Source organism: Myotis yumanensis, unplaced genomic scaffold, assembly GCF_028538775.1.
Source record: "Myotis yumanensis isolate MYYU_CA2020_CCGP unplaced genomic scaffold, mMyoYum1.0.hap1 SCAF_4, whole genome shotgun sequence".
Lineage (NCBI taxonomy): Eukaryota > Metazoa > Chordata > Mammalia > Chiroptera > Vespertilionidae > Myotis > Myotis yumanensis.
In genome coordinates this window covers 86,914,614-86,938,812 of record NW_027223755.1, presented here as the reverse complement: position 1 = coordinate 86,938,812, position 24,199 = coordinate 86,914,614, and the positions used below count along the sequence as shown (strand labels likewise).

General features: G+C 42.3%; 1 protein-coding gene across 1 annotated transcript in view; it reads left to right on the top strand.

Moving 5' to 3' along the window:
• The window catches only part of TPST1 (tyrosylprotein sulfotransferase 1), a 90,755-nt gene extending 67,510 nt beyond the window's left edge, over positions 1-23,245 (top strand). The window contains exons 4-6 of the mRNA XM_070412858.1: positions 17,630-17,680; positions 19,972-20,017; positions 22,752-23,245. Coding sequence (XP_070268959.1) covers positions 17,630-17,680; positions 19,972-19,989 — 69 coding nt within the window. The 3' untranslated portion in view covers positions 19,990-20,017; positions 22,752-23,245. The remainder of the gene's footprint in view (positions 1-17,629; positions 17,681-19,971; positions 20,018-22,751) is intronic.
• Positions 23,246-24,199: the final 954 nt, after the last annotated feature.

Genomic DNA, 24,199 nt, shown 5'->3' with positions numbered 1-24,199 from the left:
CCCAGTCAGGTTGAAACGGCCCTGGTGTGGTAGGGACGACCCCGGTGAGGTTGAAACGGCCCCCGTGAGGTAGAGACGACCCCGGTGAGGTTGAAATGGCCCCGGTGAGGCTCAGACGGCCCTGGTGAGGTTGAGACTACTCCAGTGAGGTTGGGACAAATAAAGGGGACCAGTATGGACTGATGAACAGGTGTAGATACAGAAGCAGAGCAACATTGAACAGAATGTTAAACTACAATGGGGAGCCTGGGGAGGGTTGGGGGGGGGGGATTAAGAGACCAACTGAAGGACTTATATGCATGCATATAAGATTAACCAATGGACACAAGACACGGGGCGGGGGGGGGCGGGGGGTAGGGGCCGGGGGAATGTCATGGGGGGGAAAAAGGAGACATATGTAATACTCTTTGTAATACTTTAAGAAATAAAAATTAAAAAAAAAAAAAAAAAAAAAAAAAAAAAAAAAAAAAAAACAAGAGACACCATGGTTGCTCTCTCATCACTTAGGACATTCCAAGGAGTTGGAGAGCTCTGAGCCAGGAACTGTGGATGAAGACCAAATATATCTGAGAAATATATTTTGGTCATCTGAATATGTATATCTTATAAACCAAAATGTTGCACATAACATTAACTTTACCATTAAACATTATAAGTGTACTAGAGGCCCGGTGCATGGGTAGGGTCCTTAGGCCTGGCCGGCAATCAGGACCAATCTGTGGGGCGACCAGTGGGGTGATCAGGGGAGCCCCTGGTGGCACCCGCCTTAGCTGGCCTGGCGCTGCCCACTCGCTGGTCCTGCCTCTGGCTGCTAGCATGGTCACCTCCCTCTGTGGGGTGACCGGCAGGGTGAAAGGGGGGCCCTGCTGGCACCTGCCTTGGCTGATCTCGGGCCTGCAGGCTGGGGGCAGCTTCTGCATGGAGCGTCTGCCTCTTGGTGGTCAATGCATGTCATAGCAACCGGTCGTTCCACCAGTCATTCTGCCGATCAGTCGATTTGCATATTAGGCTTTTATTATATAGGACTAAAGGCCCGGTGCACGAAATTCATGCACAAGGGCCAGGGTCCCCTCAGCCCAGCCTGCACCTTCTCCAATCCGACCCCTCAGGGGATGTCCAACTGCTGGTTTAGGCCCGATCAGCAGTTGGACATCCCTCTCACAATCCCAGACTGCTGGATCCTAATCACTCACCTGCCTGCCTGCCTGGTCGCCCCTAACTGCCCCCCCCTCCCGGCTGGCCTGATCACCCCTCACTGCCTCTGTGTGCTGGCCTGATAACCCCTAACTGCCCCCTGCTTCCGGCCAGGTCACCCCTAACTGCCCCCTCCCTGCCAGCCTGGTTGCCCCCAACTGCCCTCCTGCCAGCCTAGTCGCCCCCAACTACCCCCCCGCCATCCTGGTCACCCCCAACTACCCCCTCTGCTGGCCTTGTCACTCCCCCTGCCGGCCTGGTCGCCCCTCAAGGCCCCCCGCCGGTCTGGTCCACCCCATGCAGCCTGCTGTTCAGTTGTTTGATCATCCCTCACTAACCCCCCTGCTGGCCTGGTCATAGGCAGCCATCTTGTGAGGGCGTGATAGTCAATTTGCATATTACCTCCTTATTATATAGGACTAGAGGCCCGGTGCACAAAAATTTGTGCACTTGGGGGAGAGAGGGGGTCTCTCAGCCCGGCTTGTGCCCTCTTGCAGTCTGGGACCGCTCGGGAAATAATGACCTGCTGGCTTAGGCCTGCTCCTGGGTGGCAGAGGGCAGGCCCAATTCCTAGGTGCAGCCCCTGGTCGGGCTCAGAGCAGGGCCTATTGGGGAGTTGGAGCACCGCCCCCTGTCATGCACAGAGCAGGGCGGATTGGGAGTTTGCGATGCCACCCCTAGTCATGCTCAGGGTGGGGCCGATTGGGGGGTTGGGGCACTGCCCCCTCTCACACTCAAGGCAGGGTCGATAGGGAGGTTGCAGCGCCACCCCCTGTCACGCACAGAGCAGGGCCGATCAGGGGGTTGGGGCGCTGCCCCCTATCACGCACAGAGCAGGGCCCATCAGGGGGGTTGGGGCTCTGTACCCTGTCACACACAGAGCAGGGCCGATCAGGGGGTTGAGGAGCTCCCCCCTGTCACTCACAGAGCAGGGCCAATAGGGGAGTTGGGGCACCGCCCCCTGTCACACACAGAGCAGGGTGGATCAGGGGGTTGGGGCACCGCCACTGTCACACTCAGGGCAGGGCCGATGGGGGGGCGGGGGTTGTGGCCCCGCCCCCTGTCACACACAGAGCCGCAGGGTGATCAGGGGGTTGGGGAGCTCCCCCCTGTCACGCACAGAGCAGGGCCAATCAGGGGGTTGAGGAGCTCCCCCCGTCACGAACAGAGCAGGGCAGATAGGGAGGTTGTGGCCCCGCCCCCTGTCACACACAGAGCCGCAGGGTGATCAGGGGGTTGGGGAGCTCCCCCCTGTCACGCACAGAGCAGGGCCAATCAGGGGGTTGAGGAGCTCCCTCCGTCACGAACAGAGCAGGGCAGATAGGGAGGTTGTGGCCCCGCCCCCTGTCACACACAGAGCCGCAGGGCAATCAGGGGGTTTGGTCACTGCCCCCTGTCACGCTGATCCCGGTGCCGGGAGGCCTCGCTGCTCCGCTGATCCCGGTGCTGGGAGGCATATTACCCTTTTACTGTATAGGATAGAAGCCTGGTGCACGGGTGGGGCCGGCTGGTTTACCCTGAAGGGTGTCCTGGATCAGGGCGGGGGTCCCGCTTGGGTGCCTGGCCAGCCTGGGTGAGGGGATGATGGCTGATTGCATCTGGTCACACCCCCTTCAGGGTGGGGGTCCCGCTTGGGTGCCTGGCCAGCCTGGGTGAGGGGATGATGGCTGTTTGCATCTGGTCATACCCCCTTCAGGGTGGGGGTCCCACTTGGGTGCCTGGCCAGCCTGGGTGAGGGGATGATTGCTGTTTGCATCTGGTCACACACCCTTCAGGGTGGGGGTCCCCACTGGGGTGCCTGGCCAGCTTGGGTGAGGGGCTGAGGGCCTTTTTCAGGCTGGCGGGTGACTGAAGCTCCCAACCTGTCCTTTTTTCCTTTTTTTTTTTTTATTCTGGGCCAGCTTTAGCTCTGAGGCTCGGCTCCAGCTATGAGACCTCCGCTGCTGAAAGCAGGTTTCTGGCCTCTGTTTACCTTCTGTATTTGAAACAATGTTGCGGTCCTGCTAGCTGAAGCCCAGGGTTTTGTTTAGCTTCTATATTTGTTACAATGTTGCTTAGAGTGCAGCTGAGAGGCCTGCAAGGCAGGCGGGGAAGCTTGGCTTTCTCCGTCACTGAAGCAAGCAAGCCTCCCTGTTCGTTTCAGCTGCCTGGCTGCCAGCCGCCATCTTGGTTGGCAGTTAATTTGCATATCTCACTGATTAGCCAATGGGAAGGGTAGCGGCCGTATGGCTAATTACCATGTTTCTCTTTTATTAGGATAGTTCAGTGGCATTAATACACTAGTCCTACTAAGAACTCTGGGTGGCTTTGCAGCCTGGCAATTGTGTCTTACAGGGTTCAAATGAGTTTTTCTTTCTTTTTTCTTGGATACCAGGGTTCCAAACCATCTGCGTAGGCCTTAAATCTGGGGCTGGGGCTGGGGATGGAAGCGTGTGAGCTTGAGAGAAGGCGGTTTTCTTTCTGCTTTCTACAAAATCAGTTAATGAAAACCTCCAGTGTGGGAGGGCGGAAAGGTTGGAATCCACTTGAAATGGCCCTGGAGAGAGACCAATCGCTGGATTTAGGCCTGAGGATAGGAATGACTGCCCCTGACAGAACCACATTCAAATTCCCTCTGGACAACAAGGCTCAGAATTGATGCCCTATTGTCCTCTCCTGGCTTCTCAGAGATGGAGCCAGCTGGGCCTTGGGCCCTCTTCCCATTCCCCTGGGAGACCTCCCAACCTCTTCTAACCACTCACCCCCCACGCTGAGGCGTTACTTTTGTGGGAAGTTTGCAGTACGTCCCAAGCCCCAGTGCAAAAAGCTTTTGGGGAGCCTGGCAATTGAATGGAAGATGCAGTTGGGAAGCCAGAATTGGTTGGGATCTCAAAGATGTTCACCCAACCCCGTTCATTTGCCACCTAGATATAGTGAGCTCAGTAAAGCCCAGGGGTTTGCCTAAGGTCACCCAGCAAGCCGCTGGCGGGGCACGAATCACAGCAGCCCCCGCGGTGGGGGAGGCATCAGGGGCTTTCTTTCTTGATGCTCTGGGAACTCCCAGCCCTGAAAAGACTGTTGGACCAGGTAGGCCTCTGCTCCGGTGACTGACAAGCTGGTGTCATGGGCGCCACTGAAAATCAGGCCTGATCCAGGGGGCTGTCCGCAGCCACGCTCCAACCTCCAGGAAATGGGACCTGGGAGGCTTCCCAGGGCCTGGTGGCGACTCTGAAAAGCATCCATTTGCATTGTTGTGCAATATCCTCACTATCCATCTCCAGAACTGTTTTCATCTTTCCAAACTGAAACTACATACTCATTACCTATTCTCCCTCCCTCCAGCCCCTGGCAATCACAGTTCTACTTTCAGTCTCAGATGTATTTGAAACTATAATTTAAACGAGAAAACCATGTTAGCATAAGTTCACTGATAAATTATTTGATTTCAAGATTAAACTTTCTCGCCTTTTTCTGGCATTCTTTTGTTTACGTCAATGCTCTCCCCTTCCCACAACCTATAATTTATTCTCTCTTTCTTTTGATACCTTTAATTGACAAATTTATATATATATATAATTTATATTAAATATTTTTATTGATTTCAGAGAAGAAGGGAGAGATAGAAACAATGATTAAAGAAGAAAAAAGAAACATCAATGATGAGAGAGAATCATTGATCGGCTGCCTCCTACACACCCCCTCTGGGGATTGAGCTGACCACCTGGGCATGTGCCCTGACTGGGACTCAAACCATGACCTCTTGGTTTATAAGTCAATGCTCAACCACTGAGCAACACCAGCTGGGCACAAATTTATATCTTATGAGGTTAATTCCCAATGTGGATTTTTTTCTCTTAAGTATTATTTTCATTTTCCTTTTTCAGTTCATCAATGGCTATGTAGGAAGAGCTATCTTCTTGTAACCCATCATATATACAGACAACTTTTTTATTTGTAAAATAGTCTTTGTTCTTTTTATACTTTTCATATATATGAACATTTTTCTATAAAAATATAAGCTCAGTGTATAAAACTTATAAAAGATAAGAGAATAAAATTCACCTATAATGTTACTGTTACTGGATGGCCCCCTGAGTCAGAGGAGGGCTGTTCCCTCCTCAGCTCTAGTCAGTCTCATAAGAAAGATTTAAGATGAGTGACAGTCCACAATGTTGTAGCAAAGCAAGCAAATTTTAAAAATACACTTGTCAAAAGCACAAGTGGGCAACCCAGCTGGTCTGAGTGCCCCCGGTGGAGGTTTAAGCGTTTTATACTTTTCTGTCTACAGGTTCCAAGGTTCCTCTGCCAGATATCTTGGGCAACAGACTAGATTTCAAGGCCCCCCTTTTACTTTGTTGTGACTTTTCCCAGAATTTCTAAGAACATTTAGTAGTTTTATCTTGGCAAGTCCCAAGACTGCTGCCTTCTTCATTCAGTGGGTGAAATAAAATCCCCTTTTTCTTCCCTCCCCTCCTCCTGCCCTAACATCCCCCAAGTGATATTTGTTCTTGAGTTTAGTTGGCACAAATGGTATTAATTCAATCTTTGTTCTCTGTTTTCTCAGACCAGGTTGACTTAAGCTATGTATTCTCTGGTTAGGGAGGAGAGGTATTGACCATTTGCTCTCAACTGTCTTTGGTTGGAGAAGATAAGATCTTCCACTTTACAAGCTGGCTGCAAGTTGCCCAAACTGTTTGGCCTTGTTTAATTTTGTCTCAGTTTCTCCATTCACTTGCTCAGGAATATTCCTATCTTATTATTATCCTGCTATATTACCACTCATACACATACCGTTCTTATTGTTTTGATGGATTCCCTTCCTTCTCTACATGTTGGTAAACAGAGATAAGATTACATATTTTGCAGGCTTACCTTTGCATACACATGATTTTGTATTCAAGCCTTTCCACTTAATATTTATTAGTATTTTCCCATTGTGCACATGCTTTTTAAACATAAATTTTCATGGTTATGTAATATATCATTACAATGAGCCACCTTAAGTCCTTTCTGAAACATAGTAAATAAATGAATGAGCAAATAAAATGTTTCTCTGGTGAATGTTCTAGAATTCATTTTACCACTTTTCTTTTGTTGTTTACAATTTCTCTTTGGCAAATCATGCTACAATGAACATCTTTACACATACTACATTTTAGTTTTTTGTGTGTGTTTTTTTAGGTGAGACTAATGAGAGTAGAATTAAACCAGATCAAAGTACTTGATATTTTTAAGGTGTTTGATATATGTTGATAATTTTTTAAAAACCTTTTGAACTACCAGCATAATATACATCATTTTATTTTAGATTTTTTCTAATTTTAATAGGTTTCACTTATTAATGTAATTGAACATTTTCTAATTTAACCTATATGTATATATCTTTTTATGAACTATCTCTTACGTTTTTTAAAAAGTTTTATATGCGTTAAAGTTTTGGGAACTACATTCTGCTAAAGATGAGTTACATATCAATCTAGTATCTCTCATCATAGTGCTTGATAATCTCTTAGTAATTGGTAATTCATAGCTTTTTCCTTTATACAATACTGAAATGGTTTTTATAAACCAATGTGCATGTGTAAATGATATTTAGAGGTTTCCCAGGCAGTAGACATTATAGTTTTCCTACATTCAAGTTGGCTGGCTAGATTATTCTTGGCTTGCTTGAGTGGTAGTTTGAGAAGAATGCTATGACTTGAATCCATGTGACTAGAGAATTTGTTTCAGACACATTTGTGGCTTTTGAAAGGGCTTCAAAATGCACACTGAAAAGAAAAACCTTCCCATGCCCTCCTATCTCTAACGTGACAAATGATTTTGAGGGAAAACAGATAAAGTGTGAACTATAATTGCATTTTTGAGCACTTTGTGATAATGCATACAAGCTGACATTCTTGTTTCGTGGGTTTGGATCTCATAGCCTTCTTGCAATCCAAATCCTGTGTGCTTTCAAAATTTTTTTTGCTTGTAAAAACACAGATGTTTAAATATAAAGCATTGATGATCATGAAGTTTTATAAAGTAATGCTTAAAAAGTGATCTTTGATTGTCACCTATGACATGAGATAGGCTCCAAAGAAAGAAAGTAGCTGACGAGATTGTTCGCTTTATAGGGTAGAAAGTGGGAATAAATTCCTTTTTTTGTGTGTGGGAATATAGGATCCAAAGCCCCAGACCTATATGTGCTGGTTTTTGTACAATTTTGTACAAGTCTAGAAGTACTGGTGTCTAAGACAGCATATTTTGGGGACATATTCCCCAGCTTTGAGTAAAAATCATGTGCTCATGGGTACTGTGACTCAGATGGTAAATTGGAAATGAAACGCTAACACATTCCATGCTCTTTCCCGTCACAGTCTCTAATTGTAGCACATTTTGGTAAATAGTGCCCTTTAGATTGCATCTTTAGTCTTCTCCCTCCTCCTTAGGTTTTTAATATTTTTAGGTTTATAGGCCTATTTGAGAATCCAATAAAACCTATGGATCTCTACCTCAGAAATATAGACACATATATACACAAAATTTACACAAAATTTCAGTGGATTCATCGGTGCCCCTGAAGCCCATCAGATAAAGGGCTTCTGTTTTATAGTCTCCTCAGTCAAGCTGATCCACTCAGTTTGATGGCAGCCTATTTGCTGATGATCATAAATCTGTATTTCTCAGTGGGTCTCTTTCCTGAGCCCCGGGCTCATAATTTCCAACTACCTTCTGTATATCTCCACCTAGCTGTTCATGAGGACCTCAAACAATGTCCAAAATTGAACTTACGGTCCAAACTTGTTCCCTGATAGCAGAAGCTAAGTAGTAGGAAAGTAGAGTAGGGGTGGGATAAGGCTGTGCTCATCTGTATTTACATAATCTCTGAACCAATGAGCAGATACGAGGAGCAGAGCCCTCGAAACATACGGGGCAACACTGACATGATTTCAATTTCAGATAAACCATCTAGACACATCAATAAGGAAAAACAGGACTTGAACAACACTATAAACTACTGAGACCTAACAGACTTATACAGAATACTCCACCCCATAACAGCACATTCTTCTCAAGAGCACATGGAACATTTTCCAGCATGGACCATATGTTAGGCCATAAATAATGTTCAGTACATTTTAAATTATTTAAATCATACAAAATATCTTCTCCAACCACAACAGGATGAAGTTAGAAATTAATAACAGAAGGAAAACTGGATAATTTTCAATATGTGAAAATTAAACAATACACTCTTAACCAAAGAAGAAATCATTAGGGAAATTAGAAAATACTTTAAGATGAATGAAAACAAAAACACAACATACCAAAATATATAGGATGCAAAAAAAGCTGCGTAAAAGGTACATTTATCTCTATAAAAAATGAAAGATCTAAAATGTAACACCTTGAAGAACTGGGAAAAGAACAAAACTATACACAAAGCGAGCAGAAGAAAGGAAATAATAAAGATTAGAGCAGGAATTAATGAAATAGATAATAGAAAAAATAGAATCAACAAAACTAAAATAGGTTATTTAGGATGATGAGCAAATCTGAAAAATCATTTGCTAGATTACCTTTTATTTTTATTATTTTTTAAATTCTCACCCAAGGAGTGAAGATATTTTTCCCACTGATTTTTAGAGAGAGTCGAGGGAGGGAGAGGGAGAGAGAAAGAGAGAGAGAGAGAGAGAAACATTGACTTGAAAGAGACACATTCATTGGTGGCCTCCGGCTCACACCCCAGGATTGAACCTGCAATCGAGGTACTTGCTCTTGACCAGGTATCAAATCCACGACCCTTTGGTCCGAGGGCTGAGGGCCAACACTCCAACCACTGAGCCAAACTGGCCAGGGCTAGATTACCTTTTAAATGCCTGTGATGATGATTCCTGTTTCACTTATATTGGTTATTTTAATGTACTGTTTGTTTGTTTTTATCAGTTTTGCCTGAGGTTTATAAAGTTTTTTATATTTTTAAAATCATCTTTTGGCTTTGTTGATTTTATCTATTTTTTCTGTTTTCTACCTTGTTTCTTCTTTTTTATGGTTTTGGGTTTAATATGCTACTCTTAATCTTAACTTCCAGAGATGGATGCTTAGATCATTGGTTCCCACCCTTATTTTGTTCTTAAATGTTCACTTAAGGTATAAAATTCCCTTTTACCAAGGCTGTATTAACATCTTAGATGTTTTTATATGTAATGTTTTTTGGTTTTTAGTTAAAAATATGTGGTAATTTCCATTCTTTTTTTTTTTTTTTTTTGCTCCCATGGACTATTTAGTTTATTCCTTCATTTTCAAACATTTAGGAATGTTCTGGTTATCTTTTTGTAATTAATTTCTACCTTCATACCACCGTACCAGAGAATCTATTGCTAGTTTTTTTTTAGGTTTTTGAAATTTGTTAACACTTGCTAATAAATTGTTAAACACTTGCTAAATTTATTAACTTTGGCCCAACAAATTGTTAATTTCAAAAAGTCTTTTTCATTTACTTTAAAGGAATATTTATTCTGCAGTTTTTTGCTTACAATTGCTATATAATGACATTAGGTCAAGGTGGTTAACTGTGTTATAATAATCTTCAATAACCTTACCAATTTTTAATATATATATATTTTTATTGATTTCAGAGAAGAAGGGAGAGGGAGAGAGAGAAAAATATCAATGATGAGAGAGAATCATTGATTGGCTGCCTCCTGCATGCCCGCGCCCCCTGCCCCCCCATGAGGATCAAGGCCGCAACCCAGGCATTTGCCCTGTCTGGGAAACGAACTAGCAACCTCTTTTTTTTTTTTTAAGTTATATATATATATATTTCTTTATTGATTTCAGAGAGGAAGGGAGAAGGAGAGGGAGATAGAAACATCAATGATGAGAGAGAATCATTGATCGACTGCCTCCTGCACACCCCTTACTGGGGATCAAGCCTGCAACCCAGGCATGTGCCCTTGGCCGGAATCGAACCTGGGACCCTTCAGTCCACAGGCTGTTGCTCTATCCACTGAGCCAAGCCGGCCAGGGCTGAACTGGCAACCTCTTGATTCCTAGGTCGATATTTAACCGCTAAGCCACACTGGCTGAGCGAAAATGTTTTTTTAAGCGAAGCAATAAGAAGTTCCTTTGAAAACACAGAAATAAATGGATACATTAATGGTGCCTGTTCATTTTCTCTGTCCTGGTACCAGGCTGGCATTTGGCTTGGACTGGAATGGATTCCTCATCATTTGGATTGAGAGATGACTCCTTTACATATTCGTTGAGACCTGTAATTCTGGACACAGGGCCTGCGCATCAAACAATGTCTCCATTGCCCTGGGCGGTTTGGCCCGGTAGTCAGAGCATGGGCCTGCAGACCGAAAAGTTGCAGGTTCGATTCCCAGTCAAGGGCACATACCTTGGTTTCAAGTTCCCCAGCCCTCGTAGGTGTGCATGCAGGAGGCAATCAATCCATGTGTCTCTCTCACATCAATGTCTCTCTCTCTCTCCCCCCTCCCCCATACATACACACAGACCTCCCTCCCTACCACTGTCTCTAGAAATCAATGGAAAAAAATATTCTCGGATGACAATTAAAAAATAAAAATTTAAAAAAGGCTTCATTGTTGAGTGAGTGATTTAATTAAACTATTTGAATAATTCATCTTATCTGTTTGCATGTCATAATTATAACACTTTATTACAGATAATCTCAAACGTTTATAACACAGTGTACAATTTTAAGTGCAATGTTGTTGCTATAGTGAGGAAAGATAGTTGCCATTAACTAGAACTCAATGACCAGTGACCTCATAATCAATTAACTATTTCTTAGTAGAATTTCTGTTTAACACAGCCACGACATTACTATTCCCCAAGAGCATTTTCTACTGTTTTATACTTTTTCCAAATTGGGTTGAAAAAGATACAGATTTCAGAATTCTTAAAATTTTTTAAGCATGCATTTCAATTTATAGTACTTTTGAGCAGAAACTTGATGGCATATATTAAGATTTATTATGGAGTCTCTAGCAGTCTCTTGGAAATAATTATTTTATAGAAAAAGAAAAGAGTGAGTAAGATGAAAAGTAGTAACTCTTCACTGATGGAGACCATTATGGAAGGATCTCACCCATTTATTTCTTTTTTCAGCCAATTGTCTATTCTTCCTGTGTCCAAGATACAAGAATGATGAATCCTCCGACCCTCCCCTTAAGAAGTTTGGTGAACATAGAGTGCGGTTAACTGTTTCTAGTTCACAGCTTCTACACGTTCCCAATTCAACTCACATTCCAGTCCATCTTATCCAACTTCACCCAAAAGTCAACACACTGAAACATTTCTTTTTTAAGAAAACATTGTTTCAGTACACTACCATGCTTCTGAGTTGATTAATATTTTTCTTCTTAATATAGGAAATGTAACATTCGCCCAGTTGTTTCTGGACAGCACAAGACTATTGAACTCTCCAAGAACCCGGGTGGAGATTTGCAAAGCTGCCAAAATATTTTTAGACAAATGTGAATATGTAAACATACATGTTATCAGCTATTTCATACTTGTGCTTTAGAGATAATGAGTCTCCAGTGGGCCACAAGAGCCAAGTGGGACTGAAGATGTAAATTTCAAAACCTAGATTCCTTGCTGTGTTATCATATCATGTGCTTTCTCTGCATGTGAAACTATCAAGTCATAATTTCTTAAGGGGGAATGATTAATACTTTATTAAAAATAACGAATTACATTACAAAACAAACTGCAGCAGGCCAAGCATGGGTCAGTGGTGAAAGTTTGTCATGAACTAAGAATTATGATTAATCCATTTTTGTGCAGTTGAGTACAATTGGAAAGAAGAAGGAAGGGAGGGAGGGAGGAGTATATTATAGAGTTTATAGTGAGTTTACAGAAAGAAGAAGGAGGAATAAGTTAGATTTGAGTTTACAGTGGAATTTGAATTTACAACTAGGCGTTATGAGACTAATCTTTTAACCTTTGGAATGAATCCTTAATACATAGTATAATCATTAGTACATGTTTCTGGAGATTGTTTAAAATTCTCTTATTTTGAAAGAATGTTTTGAGTTAAATTAAGGATTGGCACTTATACCCTGCAGGCCAAATCTGGCCTGCCACTTGTTTTTGTAAATAAAGTTTTATTAGAATATACTCTGCTTATTTATTTACATTTTCTTAATGTCAGATTTTGTACTACAGAGCTGAGTAGTTGGAAAAGTGACTGTAGGACCCACAAAGCCTAAAATATTTACTCTCTGGTCTTTTACAGAGTTAGGCTGCCAACCCCTGAGTTTAATCCTAAATTTCAGCCCATTCACAGATTATGTAGTTCTTATAATATACTCCAGTGAGCTTTGTAAGATTAATATGTTTGTAGTGTTGAAAATGTTTTTATCTCCCTGATTTTCCCCATCTTTTTCATATTTATAGAAAAATCTGAAGAACATCTGTATACCTTTAACATGATTCATTAGTTGTTAAAATTTTGCCATGTTTGCTTCATCTCTTCATCTATCTCTCTGTATGAACATGCATGCACAGATGTTTTGTTGCTGCTGCTGCTGTCGAATTTTTTGAAGGTTGTAAATATTATGCTTCGTCAGCTTTTTGATTGTGTATAAGGCTATACAACTTTCATTTCTGTAGCACTTTGTTCATCCCTATGTTTCTGTTTGTAAACTATAAAAATTCTAAGTATAATGCATTAGTCATACATTGCTTACACGTGGCAGACTGAGTAATGCCCCCTAAAGATTTCCATGTCCTAATCTCTGGAATCTGTGAATTCGTTACATTAAATGGCAGAGGGGACTTTACAGATGTGATTAAGAAATTTAAAATGAAATGATCCAGTATTATCTGGGTGGGCCCAGTGTACTCACAAGGATCTTCCTAGGAGGGAGGCTCATGCCTGGGTTGCAGGTTTGGTCCCCCGTTGGGGTGTGAACGGGAGGCAACCTTTTGATGTTTCTCTCTCCTTCTCCCTTCCTCTCTTTCTCTAAAATTAATAAATATAAATATAAATATAAATATAAATATAAATATAGGGGTAAATAAAGATATACCATGATAGCACTAATAAAAAATTGCTAAGTGAAAAAAGCCAATCTGAAAAGGCTGCATACTGTATGATTCCAACTGTATGACATTATAAAAAAGGCAAAACTATGGAGACAGTAAAAAAGTTGAGACCAGAGGAGATGAACAGGTGGTGGTACACAGGAGAGATTTATGCCAGTGGAACTATTCTGTATTCTACTGTCATGGTGAGTACACAGAAAGTACAGCACAAATAGCGAACACTAGTGCAAACTAAAGACTTTTATTAATTGCAGCATATTAATACTGATTCATTAACTGTAGCATATGTACTACAGTAATGCAATTAATAATATGGGAAACTGTAGAAGAGAGAGAGGAAGTATATGGGGACTCTACTTTCTGCTCAATTTTTTCGTAAACCTAAAACTGCTCTAAAAATATTCTATTAATGTAAAACTGTATGAGGCAATTATTAACCCCAGCTAAAATACACACAAGTTGTGTAAAAGAAGTAAATGTGTGATATTTATACTTTCACTTTATATAAATATTTATATTGTAATAATAATGAAAATGTACAGAATGTGTTTTTAACAAAAAAGTGTTGTGTACTTCCTTTTAATGCTCACCTTAAAATATGCTTATTGATTTTAGAGAGAGGGGGGGAGAGAGAGAGAAACATTGATGTGAGAGGGAAACATCAATCAGTTGCCTCCCATACACACCCCAACCAGCAATACAACTTGGATCTGGGTATGTGCCCTGACTGGGAATCGAACCCACATTTCAGTGTACAGGACAATGCTCCAACCAACGGAGCCACACCGGTCAGGGCTATTGTGTAATTTTTGAGAAGCTAGAGGAAAGGAAGTGATTCAGACCTGATATCCTCATCCTATTAATAAAAAGCTAATATGCAAATTGTCCCCTCTACCAGGAGTTTTACCAGGCGGCAGGACTGGCTAGCCAACCTCCCTTGGCCCCTCCCCCCAGCTGGCCCAGCCCGTACCCCACCCATGCACAAATTCGTGCACCAGGCCTCTAGTCTATTATAATAGGAAGTCTGTGTAACAGAAGTGAACATCCATGCTCCAGTCTGAAGATGTTTCCCCCATGTATCCCCAAGCCCATTTCACCATGTCTTCTGCATCATCAGATTTTGCTCTCCAGTAGGATCTTTCCCATCAATAAACAAATATGCCCTTAGTGGGGTTTTTTTTTTTAGCTTAATATACACACATGCACACACAGAATTCCATTTCTTTGCTGCCCTTTACATCAAAACTCAGCCTGGCCAGCTTGGCTCAGCAGTTGAGTGTCGACCTGTGAACCAGGAAATCACGGTTCGATTCCCGATCAGGGCACATGCCCAGGCTATGGGCTCAATCCCCAGTCTGGGGTTTGCAGGAGGCAACCAATCAGTGATTCTCTCTTATCACTGATGTTTCTATCCCTCTCTCCCTCTCCTTTCCTCTCTGAAATCAATAAAAATAAAAAAGAGTAAGACTTGAGGGAAAAATTCTTAGTGTTCTCCTTTAAAAAAAACACGCTCAAGTTTTCTTTACTCCCTGTCTCCAATTCCTTCTCCTTTATTCTGTCATACATTCAGAATTTCATAACTACCAGGCTACTTAATTTACATTGTCAAGGTCACACTGACCTTCATGTTATTAAACCCAGTGGTCATTTTTTTTTTTACCTCCCAGTATCTTTTGATACAATTGATTACTCCTTCCTTTTTTTAATGAGTTTATTTTTTCATTTTTTTATTGATTTCAGAAAGAAAAGGAGAGTGAGAGTGAGATAGAAACATTAATGATGAGAGGGAATCATTGATCGGCTGCCTCCTGCACAGCCCCTACTGGGGATCGAGCCCACAACCCCAGGCATGTGCCCTTGACCGGAATCAAACCTGGGACCCTTCAGTCCACAGGCCAGTGCTCTATCCACTGAGCCAAACCAGCTAAGGCGATTACTCCCTCCTTGATATGTTTCTTTCACTTGGCTTCTAGGACACGACTTAAAATATATTTTTTTTCCTATGTCATTGATATCTTCTTAGTCGTCTTTGTTGGTTCTTCTTCTCCCTGACTTTTAAATGTTAGAATGTCCCAATATGTCAGTCTTAAGTCCTCTGCTCTTCTCTATCTACCATGAGCCCCCCTGGGTTACCTCATCAGGTATTGAGGCTTCACCTAGCATCTCTAAGTTAATGCTTCTCAAATTTATATATCCCAGCTCAGACCTCTTCCATGAACTCCAGAATTGTACATCCAACTGACTACTTGATATTTTCATTCATTGGCTAATAGACATCTCAAACTTAACGTATCCAAAACTGAACTAATGATCTTCCAAAAATCTACTAAACACAGAATCTTTCCTGAGTTGATGTCAGCTGCATATTTCCAGTTGGTAGTTGCTTAGGCCAAAAACCTTGGAGTCATCCTTGACTCTCCTCTGCTCTGTCACATCCCGTATCCAGTCTGTTAAGAAGTCTACATGTAATTAGAAAAACAAATCCACAAACCTACCACGCCTCACCACCTCCACTGCCACCCTCCTTGCCATCCTTTCTCGTCTGGATTATTGCTGTAGCCTCCATACTTCAGTCTAAGGTAAACAGAGCAACGGAAGTCTGAGGATGGTGCTTCGTAGCTTCCCATTTCCCTGCACTGGACAAATTACTTAACTTCTCTGTGCCTTTCTCCCTAAAAAGATAATACCTCCCTCCAGAGATTGTGGAGTTCCACAAGATAGTACATATGAAGCCCTTACTTAACACTAACCTGGTGCAGAGAAAGTAGTAAAGTTTAGCTGCTGTTCTTTTCATTTTTATTTCCAGTGCACCCTCCAAATCAAACGCCTACTTTTGTCTTCCTGTCACTTCTTCAGTGCTTGAGGTGGGCGGGGGCTCTGTAGAGAGGTGTGGATTCTGAGTACCTAATTCATCGCTGTCAGACAAAATCTTCAGTCCTTAGTGCCAAGGAGTAGTATGTCCAGAACACTGTTTCTTGTCGCCAAAGGAAATTCCATTCCTAACTTTGCTGTTTTTGTAAGCAATGCAGGACTTGGTTTCTTGACTAAATAGGAATTGCTTTGTCAGTAGAAAGTGTTCTTTTTGTCAGTACCAAAACTTAACTGTCTGAATTATATATCTATACTAGAGGCCCGATGCACAAAATTAGTGCAAGGGGCTCAGCCCTCGCAGCCCCGGCTTCGTCCAGAAGGTCGTTCGGCTGTCCGGTCTAATTAGCATAGTACACTTTTATTATTATAGATAATATAGCTTAATTATAGCTGTATAATAATGTCTTAATATCTGGTAGAATAAGCCCCTCCCATTTTGTTCTTTTTTTTAAGATTACCTTGAGTAGTTTTGGTCTTATGCATTTCCATATAACTTCTATAATCAGCTTCAAATTACCCCTTCCCCAGTCCCAGAAAATAGTATGTCTCTCTATTTATTTGGTCTTGTCTTATACATCTTTTATTAGATTTATTCTCAGGTATTTGGTGTGGGGTTTTTTAATATTAGTGTAAATGGTATTATTTTTAAAAAGTATTTCCTAATCACTGGCATTAGAAACATAATTTTACATATAGAAAAGAGTAAATTTTTAGTTATAAGATTGCCCTGGTCGGATGGTTTAGCTGGTTGGAGCATCGTCCCATGCACCAAAAGGGTCACAGGTTCAATGCCCAGTTAGAGCACATACCTGGGTTGTGGGTTCAATCCCCGGTCAGGGCATGTATGGAAGGCAACTGATTGATGCTTCTCTCTCACATTGATGTATTTCTCTCCCTTCCTCTCTCTCTAAAAATCAATAAGCATTATCCTTAGGTGAGGATTAAAATCAATCAGTCAATCAATCAATCACATCGTAATGCTGTGTGACTAGTTTGGGATTTAAAAAATAATAATTATCATAAGATTTTATGAGCTTAAAAGTATCATTTTAAGAATCATCTAATATTTAAATTATTATGGGAATCTTGGGTACATTAAGAAAGGTTGGATTAAATCCAGGGTTTTAAGGTTGGAGAGTTCAAAAGGAAATCAGGTGGAACCTATTCCTAGATTGTGGGAATTCTGTGTTGGTTGCTTGAGAGAGAAGCGCTAGGGCTTGTTTCTCTTTCAGCTAAAATGATTAGAACTTGGGGTGTTGGGATGTTGTTTTTTCTTCTTCCGATACTCTGAGCCCTCTCCCAGCCAGCCCGCTTTTGGAAGCACTGGAACAAATGTGGAGCAGGTGGGATCAGAGTGAATGCGTTTCACTCACTCCTTCAACCCTGGCTGCTCTTGAACTGGCAGGCTTCCTTCCCTCCAATTTTAAACTCACCAAGACTGAAGCAGTAAGCCCACCCACCATCAGGTACTGCAAGCACTCGGAAGTGATGATGACGGTACCTGTTTGCTTTCTTTTTCCAGGTCTATAAAGGAGAATTTCAGCTACCTGAATTTCTTAAAGAAAAACCTCAGGTACAGTATCTGTTTTCCCTCTTGATGTATATAGATGGGCTCTTGCATTGAAGTGATCTTTTTAAAGATAATATGTGCATGTAGTAGAAAGATTGGCCTCTGGTAACTGTTGGTTTTAACAGTAATTTAATGCAGTCTTAATTTCAGAGAGCTCACTATCCTCCAAAACTAGGGAAATACTTTATTAGTAACTAAAATCCGATTGCTTGAGGTCTTCCAGCCCACACAGTGTTCCACATATAAGGGGCCTGCCTTGTGTATCTGCTCCAGGCCCATTATGAAAACAATCACAGAGATGTAAAGTACAGCATAAGGAATTTAGTCAATATTTTTATTAACTATATAGGGTGTCAGATGGGTACTTAGACTTATTGGGGTGATCACTTTGTAAATTATATAAATGCCTAATCACTATGTTATACACCTGACACTAATATAATATTGTATATCAACTATAGTTGAAAACATTTAAACATTTTTAAATCTTCTCAAGGATCTCCTGATCTATCCAAAAAACTCTGATAGACTTTTGCATACAAGGAGTTGCAAGCCCTGAGCCTTGGCGGGGCATGAATTCCCAGAAACCTGGGTGAATTCATGAACAAGCTGTCACTCATTCACAGACTATGGCGTTTGGAGCCAGAGAATAATCCAAGATTCAGAGTCTTGAAGGAATGTCAAATTTTAAGGCTCTTTTGCATAATAAGTCTGAAGGAGTCAAGAAAGGGTATTTAAGACTAAAACTAAAGGGACACCCCTGCTTCACAGCATACACAAAAATCATTTCTAGGTGGGTTATAGACTTAAATGTGAAAGGCAAAATAATAAAGTTTTTAGGAGACAAGAGAGGAGAATATTATGACCTCAAGAGGGGAGGATTTAAAAAAACTGGTACATCTACACAATGGAATACTACACTGCTGTAAAAAAGAAGGAAATCTTACCATTTGCAACAGCATGGATGGAACTGGAGAGCATTATGCTAAGTGAAATAAGCCAGTCAGAGAAGGATAAATATCACATGATCTCAGTCATTTGTGGAATATAATGAACAACATAAACTGATCAACAAAACAGATCCAGAGACAGAGAAGCATCGATCAGACTGTCAAACCTCAGAGGGAAGGTAGGGGAGGGTGGGGGTAAAGGGGAGAGATCAACCAAAGGACTTATATGCATGCATATAAGCCTAACCAATGGACACAGACACCAGGGTGGGTGAGGGCATGAGTGGGGGAGGTGGGGGAGCAATGGGGGAATAAGGACACATATTTAATACCTTAATCGATAAAGAAAAAAAAGAGGGAAGGATTTCTTAAACAAGTCATTGAAAATACTAATCATTAATTTTAAAATGGCTAAGTTGGACTACATTAAAATTGAGAATGTTTACTTATCAGAAAGCATCATAGAGGGAGTAAAATAAGTGGGAGAAATATTTGAAACAAATGACTTATCTGTGGAATATAGATAATTTCTACAAATCAATAAGAAAAATACTTTTAAAGGTATATCCAGCACTTCAATCCCCTTACTCTGATAGTTTCATTTATTGCATCACACACATACTTAGAAAAGGGCCTATAAAAGACTTTGCTTAACTTCTGGTAAATGGGAACACTGGAGCCCACTGAACCCTCACCCTTGAACTTAGCTAGAATGGCTCGCAGAACTCAGGAAGGCTTTATACTTGTGATTACACTTTTATATTTATAAAGGATACAATCAGGACCAGCCACAGGAAGAGCCACTGGACAGAGTCAGGGAGGGTCTCAAACACAGTTTCTGCGCCTTGGAATCGGGATACTTCCTCCCACACATCCGAGTGTTCGCCAACCAGGAAGCTCCACTGAACTCTGGCATCTTGGGTTCTAATCGCATAGGCATGATTGATTGGATCCTTGGCCATGTGATTGAGCTCAATCCCCAGCCAACGTCCCCTATCCAGAGGTTGGGCTGGCTGAAAGCCCCAGCCCTCTAAATACAGGGTTGCTGTTTCTGGTGAGCAGCCCCCATTCTGAGTCATCTCATCTCTTAGGGTAAACTCAGGTGTGATCCAAGGGGCTCGTAAATACACTTCTGTTTCACAGGAATTTCAAGGAGTTAATCTCCCCATCAGGAACCAGGGACAAAGGCCAGTGAAATTATTTATTATACAGCAGTCGCAGACTGAGTTCAGTAGAAAGTCTAATCAGAGCCTGCAAGCTACACCTGGTATTTTGACCGGAGCTGTCATTACTCATGCCGACCAACTCTGAGGACTTTAAAACAGCTTTTGCTTTTTTTGACAGACTGAGCAGGGGGAGTAGCAGAGCCAGGAGCCTCTTACATCCTAAGGTGAGGTTTGGGGGACATGGCTGGTCTTTGGGTTTCCCTGCTTAGGCTCTTGTAGGAGGGCAGGGTGGCCAGGGTGGAGAGCACAGCTCTGGATTCGGTTGGCCTGGGCTGGAATCTTGGCTCTTTGTGACACTGAGCAAATTACTCAACTTCTCTGTTTCTTAGTTCCTCATCTGTAAAATGACAATATTAACAAGAGAGTGGTAGTAAGAATTAACCATAATAATGTCTGCAAAAAGCCCGATACATAGTAAGCAAAATAACAGTGTTGTTATATTCAACATGATAAATAATAAGATATTTTAGCTGAAAGAAACCTGGAGAACATCAACCTCAACCATCTGTTTGCTGGTAAGGCAACTGACCCTAGAGAGAGTAGGTGATTTGTCAAGGGCACATCCCAGGTCGGAGAACCCAGGGCTGAAGAACCCAGCGCTTCTCTCTCCACCCTGCTTTCTCTCTGTTCTGACATGCACATACTTTTGTACTGATATTTGGGAGGGCTAGTTGGTTTGTTTGTCAAGTCTGCCCTTGCTGATTTTAATGTATTATGAGTCTCATGTTTGCAACTTGCATTGTCTCACGGTAGCCAAGGACTGCAGTTTGGGCTAGGCCAGCAGGCCTTATACGCCCCCTTTATAAATGAGTAATCACCAGGGGCGTGTCCAGGGTCACCAGCCACTTAGTGGCAAAGCTGGATTCTGGACCCAGACCCCCTGATGGAGCCACTCAGAGCTTATCCCCCTCTCCCACACTTGCTGAAGATCCTATTTTGCTCTGAATGATGTGGTGATGCCTTAGATCAGCGGTTCTCAACCTGTAGGTCGCGACCCTTTTGGAAGTCAAACGACCCTTTCACAGGGGTCGCCTAAGACCATCCTTCATATCAAATATTTACATTACGATTCATAACAGTAGCAACATTACAGTTATGAAGTAGCAATGAAAATAATTTTTAAAAATATATATATTTTATTGATTTTTTACAGAGAGGAAGGGAGAGGGATAGAGAGTTAGAAACATCGATCAGCTGCCTCCTGCACACCTCCTACTGGGGATGTGCCCGCAACCAAGGTACATGCCGTTGACCGGAATCAAACCTGGGACCTTTCAGTCTGCAGACCGACGCTCTATCCACTGAGCCAAACCAGTTAGGGCGCAATGAAAATAATTTTATGGTTGAGTCACAACATGAGAAACTGTATTTAAAGGGCCAGAAGGTTGAGAACCACTGCCTTAGATCATTTGGAACTTGAAAAGCTTTTTGAAAATTTGATTTTTGCTTGCTGTTTTATTTTTATTTTATATAATAGCCATGTATTGAGTGCATACTCCATACCAAGCATAAAATGCTAAGCATTTTACATATAGTATATAAATGATATATATTATATGGTATCCTATATAATAAAAGCCTAATATGCTAAGTGTCCGACTGTTTGTTCCACCATTCAACCAGTCGCTATGATGCACACAGACCACCAGGGGGCAGACGCTCTGGCAGGTAGGTTAGCTTGCTGCTGGGGTCTGGCCGATCAAGACTGGGCAAGACAGGCTGGACACGCCCTGGACAAATCCATGCACCGGGCCTCTAGTATAATATATAATATGTGAAACAACATCTATGATAAATATATGTATGTATTTGAATGAGTTCATTCAAGTGTCAAGGCACTCTGGCAAGTAGGTAGTATTATTCCTGTTGTACTGATGAGAAAATTGAGCTTGAATAATTTGAATAGGAGATTTGTATGACTTGCGGTGTGTTTGTGGATTATAGATAGTATAAGCACATGAATACTGCTATGCCATGTCAAAATCACGGATGGCAATGAGCCAGTAACATGAATAGGTTTTAGGATTTATGTTTGTCCTTTTGCTAAGGAGCAAATACTAAATGTTAGACTTATACTCTATGGGTATGCATATCCAACAGCTGTTATCAGGCCTTGGATAATTTTGTTTATCCAAAATACTTTCAAAAGTTATAAATCCCCTCCCCAACACACAGACACACACACACACACACACACACACACACACACCACATACGGCTTTATTTATTGACGGCTGTCTCACAAGACACATCCAGACAAACTTCTCTAGTAACAAAGTACAGACATGATCCCTGAAAGTATAGTGTTTGTTTTACAAGACATAATGCCATGTCAAGTTGACACTAGCATTTCATTCTTGTTTGCCAATTGAGGCCTGTAAGTGCCCACATGCATTGAGGGAAGGACTCCGGAGAAGCTAGGAAGACAACAGAGCATCTCAGGACAGATACCAGTCTGTCTTCTTGTCTTTCGGATCCTTTGTCATTTGAATGACAGTTGCTGTGTTATCTAAACCTTCCTTAGCATCCACTTTCTCAAAAGAAGAGTCAGCATGTTGGACCTCTAGACATTTGACGGCCCTACCAGTGCCCCCGCAGTAGCTTCAGTTGCTATGCCAGTTGCAGTCATTTAGAAATAGGCAGGAGCAGCCCTTGTTTTGCCTGCCATCTGCCTGTTTTGCACATGGGAGCTCCTGCCAGGCATCTCCATGCATCCCAGATGGAGGGAGAGCGTGCCTCTCCCGTGGTCCTCAAGTTAACTGTTCTCGGAATTGTTGATCCTCCTGCCCATCTACCTGGCTCATGTCAGGCCCACAACTGGGAAGGAGGCCATGTGGTCCAGGGGAAGAAGGAACTGAGACTCAACACCTGTAACCGAATTCCTTTTGTTTCCCCTAGGGAAGACTGATGCCTTTTCATCTAGAACTGGCTGTCACCTGCTGAGATCCAGGGAGTGTACATACCATGGCCCGCATCTCCTGTTCATTTGTCAGACTCCTCCCACTGAGTGGGTGGGATGAAGAACACATTTGGGCCTTCCTGAGTGATCTGTGCCCTGAGCACAGCGCTCTTGATTCTATTGCATGCACAACCCAGCGGATTAGGAGCCCCGAAGGGACGTGCGCTTTCTGTTAAAACTGCTCTGGTCCTTATCTTTTCTTACCATATTCCAAACTTTGTTTTAAAGGGGAGGGTTTAAAATTGGCATTCTGTAAGTAAAATTGGTCAGTTTCTCTTGGTTTTGTAGAATACTCGTACCTGTTTATTGATGTGGATAATACTAAATATCTTAATTATTTAAATTGTATTGTTTCTGAGAAGTTGAGGGATTCCTGTATACATTTACAATGTAATGACTTTTGTATTTTATTTTTCAAAATAAAAGCTTTAAGTGTGAAGCATCCTGGCAGTTTACATATTTTCATTACAAGATCTTTGATTCAGTTTAAAGTGAATACTTCTGCCAGGCCAATTCATTGTTCAGCACCTTCAAAATATTTCTTGAATCCATCCTTTTCCCTTCAACTGCACTGCCCCACCCTCATCTATCACCATCTATCACCTAGGCTATTGCTGTGTACAGCCTCCTAACCAACACCCTATCCCTCCTCTTGCCCCCTCAAATTCTATTCAGCACAAGGCAGAGTAAGTTTTAAAATGCACATCTAGCCCTAGGTGGTTTGGCTCAATGGATAGAGCCTTGCCCTGCAGCCCAAAGGGACCCGGGTTCGATTCCAGTCAGGGGCACATACCTTGGTTGCAGGCTGCTACTTGGCCCAGGCCCCTGGTTGGGGCACATGCAGGAGGTAACCAATCGATATGTTTCTCTCACACTGATATTTCTCTGTCTTTCCCTCTCTCTTCCACTCTCCGTAAAAAATCAATGGGAAAATATCCTCTGGTGAAGATTAACAAAAATAAAATAAAGTGAAGTAAAATAAAATGCACATCTAGGCATGACCCTCCCACTTACATTTCATTTAGAATAGAATCCAGACTCCTGCCGAGATCCAGCTGCTGCCCTCCTCCCCATCGAGTTGCAGGCCAATCTCTTCCACCTTGCCTTTGTGCTCCAGCATTCTCTGCCCCCTTTGGTTTAAAATAAATACTGCCGCCAGATCAATTCTTTGTTCAGCACTACCTCCTGTCACTCCTTTGTTCAAACGCCTTCTTTGATTCTCTAATGCTAGCACGTTACATCTAAACTATTCTGCCTCCACAATATAGCCTCACTACTCCCTGGGTACAGTATACTTCCTCCCTGTCTCCTCACATACCCTTCATTTTCTGCTTCTTCCAGATGCCTATCAGCCACTCCTCACCCCTCTACCTGTGAAATGCCAGCC